We start from the raw sequence: 18,435 nt of genomic DNA on the forward strand, positions 1-18,435 counted from the left end.
TTTGGCTCAGATAATGATCTCACAGTTGGTGACTTCAAACCCCACATCAACTTTCCTTCCGTGCTGACAGCTCAGAGCTTCGAATTCTGTGTGTGTGTCTCTCTCTGCCCCTACCCCACTTGTGTTCTCTCTCTCTCTCTCAAAAATATATAAACATTAAAAAATTATCTTAAATAAATAAAAATAAACTTTAAAAAAAAGAAATGAGCTATTAAGCCATGAAAAGACACAGAGAAAATTTCAATGCATTTTACTAAGTGAAAGAAGCCAATCTGAAAAGGCTAGACATTGCATAATTCCAACTATATGACATTCTGGAAATGACAAAACTATAACCACAGTAAAAATCAGTGGCTTCTACCGGTTGGGTGAGAGTAGAATGAATAGGCATAACACAGAGGATTTTTAGGACAGTGAAACAACTCTATATGATACTGTAAGGCTGAATACTTGTCATTATACACTTGTCTAAACCCATGTACAACACCCAGAGTGAATCCTAATGTAAACCCTAGACTTTGGGTGGTAAGGATGTGTCATGGTAGGTTCACCAACTGTATACCACTCTGGTGGGGAATATTGATAAGAGAGAAGCTCTGCACATATGAGGCAGGGAGCATACAGGAAATCTCTGTAACTTCTGCTCAACTTTGCTATAAACCTAAAAACTGCACTAAAAACATGAAGTCTATTAAATGAATGAATAAATAGAACATTACCATATAAGTCCCATACAAAAGAAATAACTGGTTTATGAATATTTTAATCCACCTGTGTACATAGCTTCATACTATCTTATTGTCCACATTTGTTACATAATTCACTATGAGCATTACCCCATCGTTAATAAATATTTTTCCCCATCATGCTCTTCAAAGTTGCATGGTAATCCATTATATGTATGTATGATAAACATACATAACCAGTCTCTGTGTTGGACCTGTATCTTATAATCATAATTTTTATAACCATAATTTTTTAAATTTTTAAAATTTTTACTTTTTATTTTATTTTAGAGAGAGAGCATGAACAGGAGAGAGGGGCAGAGGGAGAGAGAGAGAGAGAGAGAGAGAGAGAGAGAGCATCTTAATCGGGCTCCTTGCTGAGTGTGGAGCTTGACATGGGGCTCAATCCCACAACCCAGGGATCATGATATGAGCTGAAATCAAGAGTTACATGCTCAACCAACTGAGCCACCTATGTGCCCCTATAACCATTAACTAGTATTTCAGCATCAAGGTGGCTTATGCTTCAAAGTCCTTTTTTAAAAATATTTTTAGAGGCACCTGGGTGGCTCAGTCAGTGGAGTGTCTGACTTCAGCTCAGGTCGTGATCTCATGGCTCATGAGTTTGAGCCCCAGGTCGGGCTTTGTGCTGGCAGCACAGAGCCTGATTGAGATTCTTTCTCTCTCTCCCTCTCTCTCTCTGCACCTCCCCTGCTCGTTCTCTCTCTCTCTCTCTCAAAAATAAATAAACATTTAAAAATTTTACATATTTTTACATTTTATTTTATAGAGAGAGAGATCAAGCAGGGGAAAGGGGCAGAGAGAGAGAATCTCAAGCAAGCTCCATACTCAATGTGGAGGCTGACAACGGGCTCCATCCCACGACCACGAGATCATAACCTGAGCCAAAATCAAGAGTCAGATACTCAACCAACTGAGCCACCCAGGCGCCCCTATGCTTTGGAGTCTTTAATAATTACCCACTGTGGGTACATTTTAAATATTTGTATGACTTAAAATAAAACACTACAATAGTAAAAACCACCTCGGAGACTTCCAGTGCACAGGTGCATAATAAATCATTTCATGTTCATCTGACCATCAGGAACTACCTCACACTTATTCTTTCATTTAACCAAGACTCAAAACTGTTCCTTTTTTCAAAAGGAAAATATTTAAATAATTATCTTATTTGTGAAGTGTTTAAAAAAATGAAAGCCACTGTCATTACCTTTAGTGATGTGGAGCCTGGAACACCTGTGTGACTCCCCCCACCCTGAACTCCACCAACTTGCCCCTCTATACACCACCAATCTCAGCCTAATTCAAAGGTATTTCATCTCCAAACTGACATTAGGCATCTTTTCACCTTTCTTCTCCTCTCTCCAGAGGTAGAATGGTGGTAGTAATAAGAGTTCTTTTTTGGGGGAATATCATTTATTATTATATCATTTATTCCATGCCATCAAATAAGGATTATAACAATAATTTCTGCTATTCACTTGGGGTAAGAAATGAAAGAGATAGTCCCCATAATATATTTAGAGCAATTTTTAACATAATAAGTTTTGGATAAATGTGATATAAATGTAACATTCTTTTTTTTTTAAGTTTTTTTTTTCTTAAGTAATCTCTATACCCATTGTGGGACTTGAACTCACAACCCTGAGATCAAGAGTTGCATGATCCACTGACTGAGCCAGCCAGGGGCCCCAAATGTAAGGTATTCTTGAACACTTGGCTAGTCTCTTTACATATCTGATCACCAATCTTTGTGACAACCCTGTGAAGCAGGTATCATTACCCCTATTTTACAGAGCAGAAATAGAGGCCCAGGCAACATATGTGAGGCAACAAGTTCTGTCTAACTAAAACTCATATTCTTCGACTACATTCCATAATGATAAGAAATTATTAATTCATCTTATGTGTATGGTTTACCATTTACAAATCATTTTCAAATGTTATCTTATTGAATCCCATGAAGTAGACCTATCTCTTTTTTTAAATGATAACAAGACCTACTTTAGAGACTTGTTAATGGCAATGAGAGATAGGTACACCTAGTAGGCACTGCCATTTCTATGAGAGGACACACAGCATGGGTTAGGAGTCATTCAGCCATGCAGAGGTAAAGAAAGCCAGACTCCGCATTGCTAGGTCAAACCTCTTCCCCCTTTGATGGCTGTCATCTAGAGACAGCCCAGATTGGAGATCCAGAAGAGCTGAAATCCACCTCGATCTAAACATATCTGAGAAAATCTCCCCTTTCCCACTCCTTCTCCCCACTGGGCTTCAGTTTTCCCCCTTGTAAAATGATAGCGTTGTGCAAGATGACTTCCAAGATTCCTTCTGCATCTGATAATTTCTGATTGGAGACTGGAATTCAGACTGCCTCTGCAAAAGTCAGGGGAGAGAAAACAACCTCCTTGTTTTTTAACAGTAAGTGAATGAAAAGGTAGCAAAAGTAATGAAGAATTAAGTCAAAGTTATGGCTGGGATGCACAGCTCCACTCCCATTGGAAGTCTATGAGCCCCCTCCAGAAACCAGGTTCCATCCAAAGTGAGAGACCTAAGTCTCTCATTACCTCACCTACTTTCCAACAAGGACTATTCCCCTTGGCATAATATTTGATGGATACCTTGAAGGGGAGATGAGGTGAGAGGAGCCCAGAGTTCAATCTCTGTACTACAGTCAGAGATTGTATTTTCACTTGTCAGATGCCTCCTCTTTTTTTTTTTTAACTTTTTTAATGTTTATTTTAGAGAGAGAGGGAGAGAGACAGCATGAGCAGGAGAGGGACAGGGAGAGAGGAAGACACAGAATCTGAAGCAGGCTCCAGGCTCTGAGCTGTCAGCATAGAGCCTGATGCAGGGCTTGAACCCAGGAACAGTGAGATCATAACCTGAGCTGAAGTCAGAGGCTAAACCAACTGAGCCACCTAGGCGCCCCACACAACTGTTTTTAATGCCCCTGCTGGGAAGAAACTTTACTCTGTCAGTGAAGAAGAAAAGGAGAGAGGGAGAGAAAGATTTTAATGTATTTTAGCTAATTATTGGGTAGGGTTTTTTTGTTTGTTTGTTTTCTGTTTTAATTTTTCTAATATTTATTTTATTTCTGAGAGACAGAGAGACAGAGCATGAGTGGGGGAGGGGCAGAGAGAGAGAGGGAGACACAGAATCCAAAGCAGGGTCCAGGCTCTGAGCTGTCAGCACAGAGCCCAATGTAGGGCTCGAACTCACAAACTGTGAGATCATGACCTGAGCTGAAGTCGGACACTTAACCAACTGAGCCACCCAGGCGCCCCATGATTATTGGGTAGTTTATATGTAATTTCTTCTCATTCTCACAATAGCCCTGTGTGATTGATTACTGACCATCAATATCATTGCTTTCCATTTTATAGCTGGAGAGGTTTAATTACTTGCAATTTGAACTCACGTCTCTCTGATTCTCAAGTTCACGTGTATTTCCATTACACCACAGAGTTATTGTCAGAGAAAAAAATGATAAATAATAAAATAAATAAAATATAATACAATAAGAAAGAATAAGGAGGAAAGCACTCCAAGAAGAATAAGAAGTTGTTAAATACAATGAGGCCCTAAATACAATCCGCTATGCCCTAACCCCAAGCTTGTCACACAGGCAGCTTCAGTGACAACTTTATCCAGTCACTTGCTATCCCACTTACCATTCTCTAGCTGCCCTTGGGATGTGTAGTACAGTGAAGTATGACATACCTGAGGCCTCTGCTGGAAAAATCCAGTGTTCCCTGCTATAATGTGGGCTCTGGCCAACAGATGGAGCCATTTCCTCCCTACCCTCTCTTCAAACTGCTTATGTGAAAAAGCTGTTGCTCAAAGCTGTGAGGTCCGGGGATAGGAGGACTATGGCTATCACCAGACACCAGAGGCTAAAGAAGGGTGAGGGCTAACTACTGCCAAGAAGAATTTATTACATCTAAACCCGGTGAGGATTGAAAGAACAGTCAGTTCCAGCAGAGTTTTGACCCTATCAACATTATGGGACAGACAATTCTTTGCTGGGGCTGGGGGAGGGCTGTCCTGTGCATTGTAAGATGTTTAGTGTCTCTAGATTTCACCCACTAGATGCTAGTAGCATGCCACTATCCCCCAGCTGTGACAACCAAAACTATCTCAAACATTGCCATATGAACTGGGGAAGGGGGATCCAAATCACCCTTAGTTGAGAACCACTGGTTCACAACCAATAGTCATGTAGGAACAGGGATCTATATATAATGGACTCCTGGTGACCTTGGGGGAATGTACTCTGCCCTGAAAATCCAGTTTCTAATGCTTTAAAGTTCGGGTGAGGCTCTTAAAATAAGATAACTAGCAGCCCTCACTTAATGAGTAAGAAAAGTCAAGAGGGTCTCAAAGAAAAGGGGGGAGAATGAATGTGGAGTTGAAGCCCTCATAGTTATGATTGTACTGTGAGGTGGAGTTACTTTTTATCCCTACTTTAAAGAAAAAAAAAAAAAAACCTGAGGCTCAGAGAGATTAAGCAACTTGCCTAAGGTCAAACAGCTAGGAAGTGATAGAATTGGGATTCAAACCTGGGACTATCTCCAAAGCCTTATGCTGCATCTTTAGAATTCTAAGAACTTTATCTTCATTCATTCATTCATTCATTCATTCATCCACCCATGTGTTCATTTACAACAACCTACCTAGCTCTCACTGTGTGCCAAGCTCTGGGAGAGTAATGAATGAGACAGTCAACCCCCACATTCATGGAATTTGTCTAGCACGCTTTTTAATGCTTATTTATTTATTTTGAGAGGGATTGAGAGTGAGAGGAAGAGGGAGAGAGAGAGAGAGAGAGAGAGAGAGAGAGAAAAGAGAGAGAGAGACAGAATGAATCCCAAGCAGGCTCCCTGCTGTCAGTGAGATTGTGACCTCAGCCAAAATCAAGAGTTGGGACTTTTAACTTAGTGAGCCACCCAGGCACCCCCATACAAGGAATTATTTAATATCAGTTATGATAAGAGCTGTGAAAGAAAAGCTTAGGGAGCTATATGTGTGCTAACTATCCCTGGAGATGGGCCCTTTTGCAGTGTGACTTTATATCAAGAGATTAGTTACACTATTTCCCTGCCTTTGAATTTGTGCTGGCCTTGTGACTTTCTTTAACCAATAGAATGCTGTGGAAGTGACACTGTTATGTGACTTCTGAGCCTTGGCCTCAAGGGGCCTTGTAGTTTCCACTGCCACTGTTTTGCTGCCAGAAAATCACGATGTAAGGAAGCCTGAGGTTAGCCTACTGGCTGTCTCAGACATTCCACCTGTCCTAGCTGTTCCCATCATTCTGGCTAAGGCTCCTGACATATGAGAGAGGCTATCCAGAAAGAGCTAGCACCTAGTCAACCCAACAACTGATGGCAGCTGCAGAGGTCACCCCAGGCAAGACTGAGCCCAGTCAAAATCACAGAAGCACGAGCAAATATATGGTTGAGGGTGGTTTGTTACCCAGACAGAGAAAACCAATTCAAAGCCCTACCCTGGTCTGGGGGTGGGAGTGAGTTGGGTGGTTTCCTTGAAAACATTAGGTGCAAACTGAGACCTGGAGTAAGTGAGAGTCAGCACGGTAGAGAATGGGAAAAGAGTATCCAGGCAGCATAGACAACAGTTTGAAGGCCTGGAGCTAAATATGAACTCTGGGGGGTGCCTGGGTGGCTCAGTCAGTTGAGTGTCTGACTTCGGCTCGGGTCTCAGGGTTTGTGAGTTCATGCCCCACATCAGGTATGCTGCTATCACCCTGTCAGCACAGGGTCTGCTTTGGATCTTCTGGCCACCGCCCCCCCGTCCCTCCCCCACTCACTCTTGCTCTCTCTCTAAAATAAATAAATAATTAATTAACTTTAAAAAAAGATGAACTCTGTATGTCTGAGGACCTCAGCAGAGAATGGGCAGCATAAGATGGTGTAAAGAGAGAGGGGAGCCCAACACTGTAAGCAATGACCACCAATGAGTGGAACGCTTTATTTACTACCCACTGCCCATCTCCATCCCCAGATCTACTTTTTGTAATATTCTGGATACACTCACCGGCTGTGTCAAGCATATACATTTCATATATCATGTATGTTGAAGAATTAAAAAGTTGAAAATATAGATGGACATTAACCTGGCTCCCAGGAGCTTGGGGAAGGTTGAGTCACAGACTTCTGGGGATGAACAATATGAATATGACAAGGCAGCCTGAGCACAAAGGAAAAAAATGTATTTTTAATAGCTGTGATGACCATCTAAGCTATTATGGCTGTACCTTCACTGATCTAAGCTCATACTTAAATGGAAATTTACTTGAAAAGCCCTTTCTTTGCATAATGGAAAGGCAGGCTTGTCTAATTCCATTTCCCCAAGGTAATAGCCCCAGGATGTAATGGGATGCCTTGATACAAGCCCTGCTCATCAGGGGCTCACAGCCTGGGTACCCCCCTTCTGGTGTCCTTTATCCCTATGACTCAGGAAGGTCCCCCTAAGGATGCCTCACCTCCAAGGTCACTGCTGAGAACTGTAGGGAAGAGGGAGTATTGATGGGACTGACATCATTGTGTTGCTCATTCTCTTTATCTCTGAGGGAGATAATCCAGCAGGAGCTCCCTCAGCAGGAGCATCAGACTGAGCCTGATCACAGCACATTCCCATTAGGCAGGCTTTCCCAAGGACAAGGACAAGACCCCACATCTAGGCCACTCATTGCTTCCAGCTGGGGAGAAAGGTGCTCTGGATGTGGCTCTGTTCTTATCCAACCTGGCAACTGCTGACTTTTCTCCTGTTGGGAAGAGGGTCCCACTGCTAGGCCCTACCAAACAGGGGTGGGGTTTACATTAAAAAAAATTTTTTTTTAAGTTTATTTATTTTTTTGAGAGATAGACCATGAGCAGGGGAGGGGCAGAGAGAGAGGAAGACAGAATCCGAAGTTGGCTGTCAGTGCAAAGCTCAACGTGGGGCTTGAACCATGAGATCATGACCTAAGCCGAAGGTGGATGCTCAACCGGCTGAGCTACCCAGGCATCCCTACATTTTCTTAACTATGAATATTCACTTAGAATAACAAAAGAAGTCATAAAAAATGATACATTTTAAAACACCGACAAATCCCAGAAGCACAACAAAATCCAGGGAGGAAAACCGTATGTGTTTATTAACTGCCTGACATCCATCCCTCCATAATACATTTTTCTCTACATTTTAGGCTGCAAAGTTTTTAAAAATGTTTTGAATGCTTTGGGCACCTGGGTGGCTCAGTCAGCTAGACATCCTGCTCTTGATTTCGTCTCAGGTCACGATCTCACGGTTCTTGGGATCGAGCTCGGTATGGTTGGGCTCTGTGCTGACAATGCAGAGCCTGTTTGGGATTCTCGCTCTACCCTTCTCTCTGCCCCTCCCCCCAACACACTCATACGCTCCCTGTCTCTCTCTCAAAAATAAACTTTAAAAAACATTTTTTTTTAACCTTTCACTTCAACCCTGGCTCACAAGAGCTTCCTTTTGTTTTTCTTGTTGTTTTTGTTGTTGTTGTTGTTGTTGTTGAGGTATAAGATACACACAAAAGTACATATTTTCACATGTGAAAAGTGCAGTATTGTGAACCAATGATGTAAGGAGAAACATTTTTAAAATAAAGCTAGAGAAGCCGTTTGAGAAATGTCTTGCATGTCCTGTTTTCTAAACCTTTGAACTGGACCAAACCGCCAATATTCTCAGAAGTCAGCAGGGAGAAGAAAATCCTGTTTGAAAACACTGATACTGACTTTTGCCCAGTGACTACTTCACCTGACCAATCAATGAAGTACAAACCTAGTCCTCCTTATCAGCACCAATCAACTCTTCTTAAAAACAACTTACCTAATCTTTCTTTTCTCCCCTATAAAAACCTTGAGTCCATCTCCTAGAATCAGGACACTATTTGGGTTTCCACATAAGTCTGTGTACTCTGAGTTGCAATTCTTTTATCCCAAGTTTTTCCTTTGAACTGGTTTCTTGATCTTAGGTTGACATTTCATTTCAATGATTTTTTTTTACATATGTGCACATTCATATAACCACCACCCTGATCAAGATATACAACATTTCTGAAAAGTGTCTACTCTTAACCCAATTTTATTACTAATAATACCATTTTTTAACATTGACTGAGGTCCAGGAATTAAGGTAACTGCTTTATGTGCATGGTATTCATTTGATCCTCACAACAAAGTACTGCCATCATCCCCATTTTACAGATGAAAAAACTGAGGCTTGGAGATTTTAAATGCCTTGCCTAAGGTCAGCCACAGAAACAGTTGCCAGTGTGGCACTCAAACCCAGGTCTGCCAGGCTCCAAGGCCCACGTGCCTAACCACTGTCATAGCATGGGGCACCTATTGGCACTACTTCAAAGTAACCTGCCTCCCCCATTTTTGTCTTTGATTGCTTATGTTCTCCAGGAACTTCTGCATTCCCTTTAAAACTTGGATAGACCAGTCTCTGCCCTCAGCATACCACCTCCCACAAGCTCAGTGCCCGATTCCTGTCCTCTGAGGTAGACATCAGAGGACCATCTACCACCCCATTGTTTCTAAAGGCCACAGTGGCCACTCTGGTGGGCTTTGAACCCTCCCTGAGAAAACAGCACAGTTCTTACACTTGCCCAGGGTCCATGAGTGTAGAAGGTGCATCTCAGAACTGGGAATGCTCTTTATCTGGAGTTGGAATGGAAATGTCATGGGCTTTGAAGTCATGTGGTCTTTGGACAAATCCTGCTCCAGTCATTTCCTAGCCAAGTAACCATGAGCAATTTGTTTTATCTCTTTAGAAGGACACTTCCCTTACCTCGAGTGGGAGGATATTAAGAGAAGCTTGCTGGGGTGGCGCCTGGGTTTAAGCATCTGACTTCGGCTCAGGTCATGATCTCATGGTTCCTGAGTTTGAGCCCCACATCAGGATCTGTGCTGATGGTGCAGAGCCTGCTTGGGCTTTTCTCTCTCCCTCTCTCTCTCTCTCTCTCTCTTCCTCTCTCTCCCTCTCTCTCTGCCCCTTCTCTGCTCTCTCTCTCAAAATAAATAAAATAAACTTTAAAAAACAAAGAGAAGCTTGCTTGTAGGGTTGTTTTGAGAATGAGATGAGATCATTGCAGGCATACAGTAGGTACACAAAAAGTGTTGCTTTTTTTTTTTTTTAAGATTTACTGATTTTTGAGAGAGCGCAAGTGGGGGAAGGGCAGAGAGAGGGGGACAGAGGATCCGACGCAGGCTCTGCACTGACAGGCTGACAGCAAGCGAGCCCTATATGGAGCTTGAACTCACTAACTTCAAGATCATGACTTGAGGGGCGCCTGGGTGGCGCAGTCAGTTGAGCCTCCGACTTCAGCCAGGTCACGATCTCGCGGTCCGTGAGTTCGAGCCCCGCGTCGGGCTCTGGGCTGATGGCTCAGAGCCTGGAGCCTGTTTCCGATTCTGTGTCTCCCTCTCTCTCTGACCCTCCCCCGTTCATGCTCTGTCTCTCTCTGTCCCAAAAATAAATAAAACGTTGAAAAAAAAATTAAAAAAAAAAAAAAAGATCATGACTTGAGCTGAAGTCGGATGCTCAGCCGAGTCACCCAGGAGCCCCAAAGACTTGGATTTTCAACAGGCATAGGGGTCTGGCGTCCTTTCACACATGCCAGATTACCAAGTGGGTCCAGGACAGGAAATAATCAACCACAATACATTTATAAGTGGTGGCAAATAACAAGAGGAAAGGGAGAAGAAGGGAGCCAGGAAGGTGAAAGACCTGGGCAGAGAGAATGAAGTACAAGCTGAGTCCTGAGTTGGCACCTCGGGTTTCAGACTGAGCCTTTGCTGGAGCAGCCTGGCTCTGAGCATTGAAGCTTCCCTCGTCTTTGGATGGCCTTCCAGGTAGCTCATAGCTTGCACCTGTCTACTCTAAGGTCCCAAGTTGACCCAAGTTCAGTAAACACATCTCCACAGAGGTGATCTCATGCTGAGGTAGCATCTGGTTCAGTCCAGGCTTTGGCCAGGGCACACACAGAGACCTGCACAATAGGCCTTAGCAAGAGAAATGCAACTTCTCTCCTGTCTTTCTAATTTGGGAAGGCAGACAAGAGGGCTAAACCCACTCCCCTTCTACACTGCCCTAAAAAGAAGAAAAACCACGAGTGCCCATTCACTAAGCAGCATTGGGGGTGAAGCGGGAAGGGGTCTGCACACTTACCCAAGTCAAAGCTAACCATGAAGCCTAGTTTTCTCTAATTCTCACATCTCTGGGAAGGAAGTGTTATTTCCTCCTTTACAGCTATGAGGAAATTGAGGCTCTGAGAAGTTAACAGCAATGGCATAAGGCCAGTGGGTGACCAAGCCAGGATCCAAACCAAGACTTACCCCTAAGATCTTGTCCTTTTAACTAGTACGTTTCCATTACATTAACCTTTGTAGTAAATGTTAGTGTTCCAAGTTGGGAGTTGAAGAACCTCAGGCTCAGAGAAATTTAGCAACTTGCCTGCAAGTACACAATTATTATTTTGCCCCACTACTCTCCTTGCTAATCTCTGACATCCCGACTTTTGCCCTGAAGGAGCCTATCATTTGTTGACTCAGACTGGAGCTGGCTGGGTAAGTGTCCAATCTCCTATTTGCTCCACCATGGTACCTAGTGCATGTGGCCCGCTTGTGGCCTCCATGCTTAGCCATGATCGTTAACTGAAACTAATCCCAAATGGCTGCCACAACCTCTCCTCTGAAGGCCCCTTGGGTCCATAGAGGTGTGATGACCTCAGATTGGGCCAAAGGCAATAACTGGGAGCTGTTGGCATCCAGCCTGGGGTAGCAGCCAGAAGGCCCCAAAGCAAGTCTGATTTAATCCCATAATGGAAAGTGACTCAGATAAGGCTTTTATCAATCATTCCTGGGCTGTTGGGGGTGGGGACCATCCCAGAGTCATGAAGGCAAATATCCTGGGGCCACACAAAAGTGTGCAAAGGCCTGGCCCCACTGGAAGGTCCAGGAGAAAATGGAGATATCAAGAGGCATTCGGAAATACTTTGCTAAAATTTCCAGGATTGAGAGAACAAGAGAAAGAGGAGGATACTGGTGAATCCATGCATTCAGGTAGAGAGGACATCAAAGCCTAACACTTAAAATAATAACAACAATGGGGTGCCTGGGTGGCTCAGTCGATTAAGCATCCTACTTCAGCTCAGGTCATGATTTCGCAGTCCATGAGTTTGAACCCCACATCGGGCTCTGTGGTGACAGCTGAGAGCCTGTAGCCCGCTTTGGATTCTGTGTCTCCCTCTCTCTCTGACCCTCCCCTGCTCAAGCTCTGTCTCTCTCTGTCTCAAAAAAAATAAAATAATAATTATAATTATAACAATAACAGCAATTATTTATGAGGCATTATATTAAGCATTTTTAAAAATATTTATTTATTTATTTATTTATTTATTTATTTATTTATTTATTTAGAGAAAGAGAGCAGGAGGGGTAGAGAGAGTAGAAGAGACAGAATCCCAAGCAGTTTCTTTTTTTTTTTTTTTTTTTTTAATTTTTTTTTTCAACGTTTATTTATTTTTGGGACAGAGAGAGACAGAGCATGAATGGGGGAGGGGCAGAGAGAGAGGGAGACACAGAACCGGAAACAGGCTCCAGGCTCTGAGCCATCAGCCCAGAGCCCGACGCGGGGCTCGAACTCACGGACCGCGAGATCGTGACCTGGCTGAAGTCGGACGCTTAACCGACTGCGCCACCCAGGCGCCCCAACAGTTTCTGCACTGATAGTGTGGAACCCGATGAGGGGGCTCGATCTCACAGTTCGTGGGTTTGTGACTTGAGCCAAAACCAAGAGTCGATGCTGAACCAACTGAGCCACCGAGGCACCTCAGCTGTACTTAGCATTTAAATGCCTGTACAGTAGATACCATTTCATTCTTATTACAGAAGAGGAAACCAGACTCAGGTAAATTACCTGCCCAAGGTCACACAGCTGCTGAAACGGGAGAGCTGGGATTTATAACTCAAACCACCTAATTCCCATGCCTTCCTGCCTCACCCTTGCACTGATTGCAGGTACACCAATCACTCTTGCTCACAGACTTCTTTGCCCCCAGAATTTGCCAGCACATCATGAACTTGTCCTCTTCCTGGAAGAATTCCTGGAAGCTTTATGTAACCACAAGCTGCAGCCTCCCCATCACCCCAAAAGGGAAGGAATAAAGGATAAAGCTAGGTGAACTGACCAATCAGGAGCAGAGGGGCTACACTGCCCTCCCCCCAACTCCAAACCCCCAGGGACAGCCTCACCAAAGGCAAAGTGGAGTCTGGCCTTCTGCCAACTGCTTTCTCTGTCCCTCGCTCCCTCCCTCAGCCCTAACTCCCCACCCTCACTTATCATTTTTTCCTAGATCAACTTTACTTTCCAGGCCCCTACCTCATTGGCCTTGTTCATTCAAGAACACTTCTAAGTACCTACTATTAGCAATAGACTAGGGATTCACCTTCCTTGCTGGAGAGGAACATATACAATGCAATATTAATAGTAATAACAGCTAACACTTACTGAGCACTTACTATGTGCCAGTCACTTTTCTTTCGTTTTGAGCTTGAAAAAGCAGGCGGAACAAGCAGTAGCTTTTAAGTCAATTATAAGACTAAGTCAGACAAAGGGAGACAACTAATATTCCATGAACTTTCACTATGTGCTAGGCTGGGAGAAAGAGCAGCATTGTAACAAAGAACTTGGACTCTGGGCTGAGGCCACCTTAGGTCAGAGGTCTGTCCTACTACTGACTCACTGTGTGTTTAGGGACAAGCTAATTCTCTGAGTCTCGTAACATGTAAATAACAACGGTTCTTATCTCTAAGGTTGTTGAGGGGATTAAATAATATACACAAAGCACTTAGCAAATTCTCTGACACATAATAATCAATGTTCAGCAATTTTTTTTTTTTTTGAGAGAGAGAGCATGCGCGCATGCATGTGAGAGTGGGGAGGGGAAAGAGGAGTGGGAGAGAGAGAATCTTAAGCAGTCTCCGCATTCAGTGTGGAGCCTGACACGGGGCTCCATCTCTCAACCCTGGGATCACCACCTGAGCTGAGATCAAGAGTTGGTCACTTAGCTGACTGAGCCACCCAGGTGCCCCAAGCAATTATTATTACTCATTCTTATAACGTTAGTGTAAAACAGCTAAATAATTACAAACTTTTTTTTCCCTAAACTCTTTTTAAACTCTTCAGACCGAAGCAGGAATTTCTTTGTGTTCCTGTTTAATTACATGGGTGTAGTTGATTGGACTCCTTGGCACTAACAGGTCAAGGGTTTCCCCAGTCGTTCTGCCTGCTGCTTAGAAGCATGCCTGACACCAGCTGTTAAAAGAGAAATGGTTTGAGGCCTGTACACATAGATCTAAAAATCAGGGCATGGGTATGAATTACTGCTAGAGACACAGAAGGGAGGCATTTTTGGATTTGTGTGCTTCATATGTTAGTTTGCTAGGGTTGCTGTGACAAAGTACCAAACACTGGGTGGCTTAAACAGCAGAAATGTATTGTCTCACAGTTCTGGAGGCTAGAAGTCCAAAATCAAGGTGTCAGTAGGGCCGGTTCCTATTAGGGGCTGTTAGAGAGAATCTATTCCAGGCCTCTCTCCTAGATGGTGATGTGCTGGCAATCTTTGGCATTCCCTGACTTGTAGAAGCACCATTGTGACCTCTGCCTTCATTTTCACATGACATTCTCCCTCTGTGCTTGTCAATGTCTAATTTTCCCCCCTTTGTATGGTTATCAGATATATTGGATTAGAGGCCCACCCTACTCCAGCAGCACCTCATCTGAACTAACCACATCTGCAATGGCCCTGTCTTCTAATAAGGTACTTCTGAGGTACCGAGGGTTAGTGCTTCAACACATGAATTTTGGGGAGATACAATTCAGCCCATAACATGTTAGCACTTCTCAACTAAGCTTATGACTTCAAACTTTCAAAAATTTCAGAATTTGCTGGTGTTTCTTCCTGTGGCCATTTTTTTTCCCCAAGATTTTAAGTAATCTCTATACCCAACGTGGAGCTCGAACTCACTACCTGGAAGAGCAAGAGTCACATGCTCCACTGGCTGAACCAGCCGTCCCCTTGTGGTCATTTTGAAGTTGTAATTCCATGGAGGACTCCTCTTCACCCTTCTCATCTAACTACTTCTCATTATCAATCCTGTTTTAACAGAAGAGGAAGGAAGGAGGAGCTCAGAAATGTTTAGTCACAATGAGTAGGACTGCAACCAGGGTTTACCTGACTCCAAATCCTGTGCTATTTATTTCTAGGGGTACAGGCCTATGCTATTGTAAAAAGCAATATTCAGCTGAACAGCTTAAAACCATAACCTCAAATATGTTTCTAATCTGCAAACTTCCTCAAATGGCATTTACATCGATGACTCCAAATGAGCCCCCAGCAATTTGTGCAATGGTCAGGGCAGACTCAAATGAAGTTCCTTGTCCAGGGTACAGACAGGACACCACAGGACCAGGCTCCAGAATATGGTTGCTGGAGACCTGACCTGCTATCTGCAGTTGTTCTATCATCAAGAGTAGTTTCTGGTCTCCTGGTTCTCCCAAGTCAATGGGATTGTGTAGGTTAAGAAGCTCCTCTCCCCCAACTACCAACGCACCTTAAATACCCTTCTCTGGCGAACTTTGGCCTCTGTAGCCTCTTGGCAGGTAATAGGAGATGGCACCACCCCCCACCCCAAGTTCAGAAAGAGAAGTACAAGAAGGATTTCTGGTTCAGGAGAAAAACTACCTCCCTTACACTTGGCTTCTTTTCCATTAAGATTGAAAGTTGCAAATCAATCAGGAGAAAATTGCCCTCGGGACTGTTGAGCAGACATCTTTGCTCAAATCAGATCCTGGATGTGTGTGTCAAAAGCACCTCACACTCTCATTCATTGCCAACCAAGTCTCTGGGGCAGTCCAATTGATTTAGGAGCATTCACTCAGAACTAACAATCACTGCACACATCTTCTGCTGCTGGGTGAGCCCTCTGATTACTACTTCTCACTCACTGGTCTAATGGGCAAGGTGAATCTACAGCACGATGGTTAAGGACAATACTACGAAATCAAGGACAGAGCCCCTGTCCTCCACACTCCAGGATTACCAAGCTGAAAAAAAACCGTAGGTACTAAAAATTCTTTCAGGTTTTAAAGGAGTGAGGGAAGGAGTTGTCATGGGACATCCACCACATGCGAGGTGTTTGGCATACATTAGTTCGTTAAATCTTCATAACTCTAGTGGGTAGATGCTATTAATATCTTCATTTCTAGGTATAAACAATATTTTAGCTATGGAAAGTAGAATTTCTTAAACCTAAAAATAAATAATGAATAGGTTTTATGAGTGGACCATTATCTTTAATTTCTCTCACAGAAGGGACCTAGAAAGAGCTCTCTGGGCAGGGTGGTTAAATGGTTATCACTCTTGCACTGCTTTGCCTGCTCTCATCTCCTGGGGAAAGCTTTAAGCACATCTTCATGGTCGGACAGATCTGGATTCAAATCATAGCTCTTACAGGAAAATTAATTTACTTGAACTATTTCAAACAGAGGAAATTTAATATAGAGAGTTTAACACTGTGGCCACTCAGGTGGCAGAAGTGACAGAAGAACTTTAAAGCCATACGAGGTAAGTGAGGTAACCCAGAGATTAGCAAGAGCAAGAAACCACTACCGTCTAGTCTGGAGGCCAAAGGAAGGACATGGAGCCCAGAAGCTGTCAAGGATAGGGGTATTCTGGGTCCTCCTATCCTCAGCTCTCCAATCTTGTACAGTGGCTACCATTGGCCAAAATCAGCCAAAATCCAGCTGACAAAGGAGCCTGGGAAATCCAGCCTGATGGGAGGTGGAATGGAGGTAGAAGTGTGGGGGTGGCCCACCCATGAAAAACAGTATCAGAAAGGGGGTGATGGATCTAAGGGCAAACAGGCAAATGATGGGCCCAGCCCTTGCTAGTTTCAAATTCCTCCTTTATAACCAATGATTTGTATTTCACAGGGTTGTTGTAAGAATTAAAGGAGCAAATACAAATAAATATTAGCACACTCCCTGGCACATAGTATGGAGACAGCTATAAATTATTTTTCCCTGGATGGAAAAGCTAATATTCAGACAGATGAGAACATTTGTTCAAGGAAAGGGCTTGGAGGCTGGAAGATGGCTGTGATGTTGGGCAGGTCACTTCATTTATTTGAGCCATCATTTCCTCATCCTACCAATTAACTCACTGGGTTGCTGAGGGGATTCATTCTTCCTGCAAATATTTACTGAGCACCGGCCATGTTCCAGGCTTTGTGGGCGCAGGTAAACAAAACAGGTGTACACTGCCTCACTCTCCTGGAGTTTCCAATCTGGTCAGGAGAAAGGCATTGTACAGATCGCACACATGTAACAACACTGTGATAAATGCTATGAAGGAGAGGTAAGTACTGGGTGGGAGGGTTACAGGGTGGCCTGGCCTAGTCTGGGGAGGTCAGGGCAGCTTCCCTGTGACTAAGGTCACTGGGTCTGAAGGATGAGTGGCAGGGGGCCCCGGTGAGGGGCAGTGGTAGAGTGAGTAGGGGAACCGCGGGAGGAGCTCTTTGGAATGTTTAAACGTTAACCCGTCATCGTACCCGCAGCCTCCCCAGGATCAAGCGGCCATGCTCGCCTGCGAGGACCTCCAGCCTCCCTCGCCTTGCACCCCGCACCTCCCAGAGACTCCCGGGCGGCGCGCGCAGGCAGTGGTGCCCGCCCAGACACCGGCTCTTCCCAGCAGGGCACCGCGTCCCGCCCTGGCCGCCTGACCCAGGAGCAGCTCGTGCGCTCGGCGGCCTCGCGACCCGGGCGGCCGCCGATCCTCTGCTAATGCGTATCGAATTTTTGTTGAATGAGGCCCCGGGCCCGCGCAGAGAGCGCGGCGGCGACGCTGCCAGAGCCTCTTAATTCCCTTTGCATCGATCCCGCCGTTAATGACCTAACCTTCTCCCCTAATTAACTGACAACTGCATTAGGCGGCGCGCCTCCCCGCACGCAGCCTGCGGCTTCCCCACCGCGGTTCTGCCCGCGCCGAGGAGCCCGCGCCGAGGAGCCGCGCCAGCTGTGGGAGTGGGGGCGGCCGTTACCGCCCTGACTAAACCCAGAGCCCTGCCACTGGGGTCCGACGTGGGGGGTCGTGTTTCAGGTTTTGGATGCGCCTGCGGTCCTGATCTGTCACTAAACGTTTGCTGCCATTGTTTATGCTGTTGTTGCTTAGTTTGTGCCAACACTGGGCAGAACATTTAACATGCTTTAAGCTTACTGATTCATTACAACGACCCAAGAGGCGGATGGAGGAAACTGGGGCTCACAAGTGGAGGAACACAGCAATCACCAAGGCTGTGCAGCAAGCGGCTGAGGGAGGTGGGACTCCCACCCTTTCTTACCCGAGTGTGCCCTTATCTCGTAAGCTTCCTACCCTCCAATATATAATTTAAACTGTACTTAAATGTGAAATTTAAACTAAATTTAAATATAAAATATACAAAATGTGAAGTGCTTAGCACACTAGGTGGCAGATAATAAGCACTCAATATTTATTTTAGTGTGACAGGATAACTCATTCAAATACTGATTGGGGTTTATTCTCCTTTGCCTTCCCTCTCCTGAATGGTCATTTCACCCAAATGGTCAGGTC

The 18,435-nt window shown here is 44.4% G+C and overlaps 1 protein-coding gene across 1 annotated transcript in view; it reads right to left on the reverse strand.

Moving 5' to 3' along the window:
* Window positions 1-2,797: 2,797 nt before the first annotated feature.
* Window positions 2,798-18,435, reverse strand: part of GFRA3 (GDNF family receptor alpha 3) — a 41,275-nt gene continuing 25,637 nt past the window's right edge. The window contains exon 8 of the mRNA XM_047097715.1: window positions 2,798-3,122. Within this exon, the coding sequence (XP_046953671.1) occupies window positions 3,021-3,122 (102 nt within the window). The 3' untranslated portion in view covers window positions 2,798-3,020. The remainder of the gene's footprint in view (window positions 3,123-18,435) is intronic.

The sequence above is a fragment of the Lynx rufus genome, unplaced genomic scaffold (assembly GCF_022079265.1).
Source record: "Lynx rufus isolate CCGP_SWC_20201006 ecotype Redwood Valley unplaced genomic scaffold, mLynRuf1.p SCAF_1, whole genome shotgun sequence".
NCBI lineage: Eukaryota > Metazoa > Chordata > Mammalia > Carnivora > Felidae > Lynx > Lynx rufus.